General features: G+C 42.8%; 1 protein-coding gene across 1 annotated transcript in view; it reads right to left on the bottom strand.

The window, feature by feature from the left end:
• PRDM10 (PR/SET domain 10) overlaps window positions 1–6,000 on the bottom strand; it is a 59,311-nt gene that overhangs the window by 14,395 nt on the left and 38,916 nt on the right. Inside the window, exons 13-15 of the mRNA XM_044919784.1 lie at window positions 4,342–4,497; window positions 3,071–3,243; window positions 1,615–1,634 (exon numbers count right to left, since the gene is read on the bottom strand). Of these exons, the coding sequence (XP_044775719.1) occupies window positions 1,615–1,634; window positions 3,071–3,243; window positions 4,342–4,497 (349 nt within the window). The remainder of the gene's footprint in view (window positions 1–1,614; window positions 1,635–3,070; window positions 3,244–4,341; window positions 4,498–6,000) is intronic.

Genomic DNA, 6,000 nt, shown 5'->3' with positions numbered 1-6,000 from the left:
AAGCCTGCTTCTCCCTCTCCCACTCCCCCTGCTTGTGTTCCCTCTCTCGCTGTGTCTCTCTCTGTCAAATAAATAAATAAAATCTTTAAAAAAAAAAAAAACTTAAAAAAACGACTATTGGTCTGATAAAGATTTTGAACCTTTCCACCAGAACAGTTCTCCCCACATTTTGGTATAAGGACTTTTATTTAACAACTGCCTTTTTTCAGCACATTCATTTAACAAGTACTTCTTGAGTACCCACCGAGTATCGGGAACCATTCGAAGTTCAGGATTCAACACTAGGACCCCTGATCTACCTCTCTCTCCTGCTCCTCCTACCCCTACCCACCTCATTCCTGGAAAGTCCAGCAGAGAATTTCAGAGTCTCCTACTTTGCAGTAAAGTCTGGATTACCAGCCTTGCCCTAAATAACAGTATTTCTCTTGAGTGTCTTTAGATACAGTGATAAAGCTCACCACCCCAGACTTCTGTTGCATTTCTACTTTTTCCCCAGCATCGGTGTTCACCAATTTCCCCCCACCCATTCCCTTTAAACAGACCAAGTTATTGTAACTGACTCATTACAGAAGTCCCAAAGCCCCCTACTACTACTACTACACCAAGCTCTGCGTACAGAGACAGACGCATTTGCTGAAGGCCAAATCTCAGCAAGTCTTTTCCAACCTAACAGCCCGAAGCCCAATCCATTATGCCCCCACTCTCTCCTCCTGCCTAAATCCTGCTGCTGGATCAGCAGTGTTCCCAAACATCTAGCCTCCCAAGCTGCAAAGCCCAATTCCTCTCTGTCCACACATCAGCCTGGCATCCAGACACAAAGTCCTACCAATTCTCCCTCAGATGTTTGTCTTGAATATGGACCCTCTTCTCCACGCCCGCTGCCTAGGCCTTAGTTCAGCCCAGCTGTAAAATGCCCCTGGAGCGTCTTTACTGGCGCGAGCCATGCTACTCATGCTGTTTGACAAAGTCCAAGTATGGGGGACAATCCTGAAAACGGGAGACTCCACAGCTGGCTCCTGCTATTCTCTTTCATTTTGTTTATGGCAATCTTTATAATTGTGGGAATATTTCTGGGGTTTCATGATAAAGTGACTACTCATCTTAGTTACGCCTATCTAAGCAATCATAATGAAACTAATTCCACGAAGAATTAGTTTCTATAGAACAAAATAACAAAACGGTCATGCTCTGTCTAGCACCTTTCTCTTTGCGTACTGTTTTTTAGTTTTAGCAAAAGCCAATAAGCAGAAATCAATAAAGGTCATGTTAATCATTACAAAGGAAAAATGAAAGAAGGCTATAGCTGTAATCCAGAAAATGATCTAAGATTTGGAAAAACAAAAATATCCTAACATATAAATAAAGTTCCTCCAAGGCTGTCAGGAGGAGATGCTTGCAACCTGATCCTGTGTCTGTGTCTCCTCATTCGCCGACGCCGTCCTTTCCTACGAGAGACCCACCCCAGCTGGAGCTGGACTCCGGCACTCTACCCGTCTCCCCCTCCTTCTCCCGTCCCTTTCTCTAGCAGGCTAACTCTTCCCCACCCTTTAGGGAATTCAAGTGTCACCTACACCCCAAATCAGAGTGAATCCTGCTCGTGGCATTTTTTTTCTCTATTACAGTAGCAGTAATAACTTTTTTGAAGTTTTACTTACTTAATTAATCTCTACACCCAACATGGGTCTCAAGCTCATGACCCTGAGATCAAAAGTCACATGTTCTTCTGACTGAGCCAGCCAGGCGCCCCAGGAGCAGTAATAATTTTTAATGCACATGTCAAATTTCCTCTTTAAACTGAGAGCTCCTGAAAGTCAAAAGGTCCTACCTTTTGAAGCTTGTAGTAGGACAGTTACAATTCAGTAGAAGTGCTACAACAGGGTCACAAGTAAAGGGTCCTGTGGGAATACATAGGAGAAGCACTTAATCCAGTGCGGGGGGAGAGGGGTGGGCATCAAGAAATGCCTCTGTACGAAGTGACATCAGCCAGGTGGAATGATGAGAGAGTCTGAAAGTGTATTTCAAGTGGGGGGTTGTGAAGGAGAACAGATGAAAAGCCCCTAGGAGAGACAGCATGCCACACTGCAGTAAACCACATAGCTCAGGGGAGCAGAGTACAAAGGGGAAGGCGGAACTGCAGAGGTAATTGGGAGCCAGGTTCTGCTTTTTGTTTTTTGTTTTTTTAAGATTTTATTTATTTATTGGACAGAGAGAGAGGCAGCGAAAGAGGGAACACAAGCAGGGGGAGTGCGAGAGGGAGAAGCAGGCTTCCTGCGGAGCAGGGAGCCCGACATGGGGCTCAATCCCAGGACCCTGGGATCATGACCTGAGCTGAAGGCAGACGCTTAACAACTGAGCCATGCAGGCGCCCCCCAGGTTCTGTTTTTAACTAGAGTTTGGGTGACACACAATATTACATTAGTTTCAGGTATACAACATAGTGAGTTGACAACTCTCTACATTCTGTTACGGAAGCCAGATTTTGTGGTGGCTTTTTTTTTAATTAAGTAAGCTTTGTGCCCAACGTGGGGTTTGAACTCACGACCCTGAGATCAAGAGTTGCATGCTCTACTGACCGAACCGGCCAGGTGCCCCTTAGGGTGACTTTTAAGTGATAAGCACTTTGGATTCTATCTAAGAGGCTATTAAAATTAAAGGCCCATGACATCAAATTTGTTCTCTAGAAAAGTAACTCACTATAGTCTGAAATGTGAAGTGCAGATACGTTGTGCTTTTGTACTGCGTCACCTTGGCTAAGGGGAACTAACTGTATTTACATGGATCCCGTTCCTAGTGTGGTTCTCAGTCTTCGCGAAGAGAGGCTTGCGCCAGACTGGAAGACGGGAATGAAGCAGCGGCCATGATGCTCTGTGGGCCGGGGCAGGGGCGCCGGGATAGCCCCGCTCACCCTCGCTGGCTCCCACTCAGCCACCAGTTCTCTTGCCGAGGGCAGGAACCACAGGCAACTGGGCATCCACCGCCACAGGCAGCAACATTCCTCCGTGGTCAGCGCTGGCTCTCTTTCATGAGCCCGCTGGAGGTGCCTGGGTTCCCAGGTTCCCAGGGAAGTTACCATAGTCCACTCGGACCAGGGCTGCAGAAGGGTGCATTAGTGGCTTCTCTCGGATCCTCCAACCTCTCCTGCCAGACCCTTGCTTCTCTATCTTCTTCTACGATGACGTTCTTATTCCTGTAAGAAACTCCCTTACTGCATAACTCCAGTGGGTTTGCTTCCCTGATTGAACCCTGTCCTAATACATCTGGTGAGAGTGAAAGAGAAAATGAAAGGAGCAAGGTTTTTCACATGCCTGGTGCTCAAATGGTATCAGGCACCAAAGAGGTAATAAAAAAAATATCAAATGGTAGGATGGATGGATGGCTAACCGGTTGCATCATAAGACAGGGATCCTTTTGGATATATTGTTGGTGTTGTTTTTTAATTAAGAAACAAAAAAGAACCTAGGCTTATTTAGAGCTTTCACATTAGAGTTCTCTGCAAAGGTCTAAACTGTGCTACCGTATATTGAAAGCCAGCAGGATTATATTCCACAACACATCCAGTTAAAGTTTGAAAATTACTTCCTATATCTCTTTATCATCTCCACATTCTATACAATGCATCTTTTTAAAATTAGTTTTTCCCTCCAGCATCTGAGTCTTTCCCAGTTTCTATGACAGCATAACCTACAATCACACTCACTAGTGTTTCTTTATTGAATGTGAGTCATCTGATTTCCCAATGAAGTATATATTTACTAGTTTCATATTTCCTTGTTTAACTCTTATCCCTGAGTCTCCTGTGGGGTTTTCCCCTTGCTTCTTCTAAATTCCAGGCAGGCTACTGATACTTATGAAGTCTTATTTTAATCCTTGGGAGTCATGACCATTCCCCAAAGTTGCCTAAGCTGTTCGGTGTTCCACAGATTTCCACAGATCTCCCTCCTTCCTTAGATGACAGTCCTGAGACTTTCAGGGCTCAATTACCAGGCTCTGATATGTAATAAGTGCTCAATAAAAATCTCTCGATTTGGTAAGTAAATGTATTGTTCTCTTAGGAATTCCTCAACAGCAATTTAGTTCCACGTATTGTACATCTGGATTCTCTTAAGGAGATGTGTTATTACTCTATTCAGCAATTTGAATTAATTATTTGGGGATATTAAGGTGAGCTTTTTCCTTCATTTTATCATAATAACTAAGTCAAACACGAGACATAAAATGCATCTCAAGTTCAGCTCTTTGTAAGTAGGTGATTAACGGATGAAACGAACAGGCATTTATCCTTAGCCCGACATAATTTCGGTGGCCGTGAGAACCACGTTAGGCCGTTCACTGCTTCTGTACCTTAAATTGCTTCCCGCACGTGGAACACAGGAAATCTTTGCGGTCTGAATGTCGGAGCATGTGAAGACGCAGTTTGTCAGGACGGCAGAAGGCCTTGTCGCACTCTGTACACTGGTAGATCTTTTCTGAGTGGAAGCTTCGCACGTGTTTTTTCACCTGGCAGTTGAAGACACCAACAAGTCAGAGGACTCGGGCACCCAAAGGAAATGGTGGCTTATCAACACTAGAGGGAGCCAAACGCATTCCCATGGATTTTCATCAACCTGGCGGTGTAATCCAATCAAATGTACTGATGATTGGCCTCCATCACACACAGTACCCCTGTCACAAAGAAACAGAACAAGTAGCCAGAAAGCCTTATAAATCTTAACCTCCCACATAATTTGAAGAAGAGGAAGAAAGAGTGCTTGCTCAAAGCCCTGATCACATGAGACCCATTTTTCTTTCTCTCTCTCTCTCCTTTTTTAAGATTAAGCAGAGTTCCCCTGGAGTTAAATAAATCTTGGTAAAAATTATCCACAGAAAGACAAAAAAATAATTCTTTCTCACTTTTTTCTGCCTCCAACATGTATAGAAGCAATTTAGCCCCTTTTAGTAATTGGTCCTTTTACATCTTTCCATTAAATCAGGTTCTGAAAGGGACGCCTGGGTGGCTCCCTTTAAGCAACTACCGTCAGCTCAGGTCATGATCCCAGGGTTCTGGGATCAAGCCCCAGATCGTGCTCCCTGCTCAGAGGGGAGTCTGCTTCTCCCTCTCCTGCTCCCCCTGCTTGTGCGCGCTCTCTCTCTCTGTCAAATAAATAAATAAATAAAATCTTTAAATAAATAAATCAGGTTCTGAAGAATAAAGACATGAATTAGATGATATAAAATACATTACCCATTTATGAGAACGATACAATACCAGCATCATTTCTCCTTAAACTTATTCATTATACTTCTGGATAATTTAAATAAAGGAATATGGCCTCTGAATTCTCTTAGCTGTAAATACCCAATGAAGGAGAGCTGTGATGAGAGCTAAGTAATGAGTCGTAGAGAACTATTCCTATAAGACATTTTGCTTCGTTGTTTTTGAGTCTCTTTTGCCTTTAGATTCTGCCATAAGCCACTTTTCTAATTGTTTGTGTGAAGTGATAAAATTACCAAGACTCCCCATACTAGCAGAACTATGATCTCCTTTTGTCTGGGTAATTTTCTTTTTAAAGAGAAAATATTTTTACTAGATATTTATATTTAATTATTCATTGACTAGCATAGAACTAGCATATCATCACTTGAAGTTCAAATGAAATCATGAATATTCTGGAATTTATCCTCACCTATTTTGCTCCAGAATATAGTCCAAGGAAGGAGGTCAGTGCTTGATACAAAAGTATATTATATACCAACTCTCTCTTTGTTTCCTTCCAAAATGCATGACCTTAGTAAAGCAAGACAGGATACCACAGTAGCAGAGAGAAAATGTTTCCAGGCCAGGAAATGGGAGCATGTCTTCTATAGGCTCTCTATATTTTATGAGTAGAGGGTACTGGCAAAGATTAAGAAACACTTTGTAAAAATGACAATCAGATCTGGGTATTTGTTATTTGTAATAAAACTTAAATGTTTCAATGCCAATGTCTGATTTGGACAATTAAGGGTTATGATAATCTTTAT

The sequence above is a fragment of the Neomonachus schauinslandi genome, chromosome 11, assembly GCF_002201575.2.
Source record: "Neomonachus schauinslandi chromosome 11, ASM220157v2, whole genome shotgun sequence".
Lineage (NCBI taxonomy): Eukaryota > Metazoa > Chordata > Mammalia > Carnivora > Phocidae > Neomonachus > Neomonachus schauinslandi.
The sequence above is the reverse complement of the archived record's forward strand: the minus strand, read 5'-3'. Positions and strand labels throughout refer to the sequence as shown.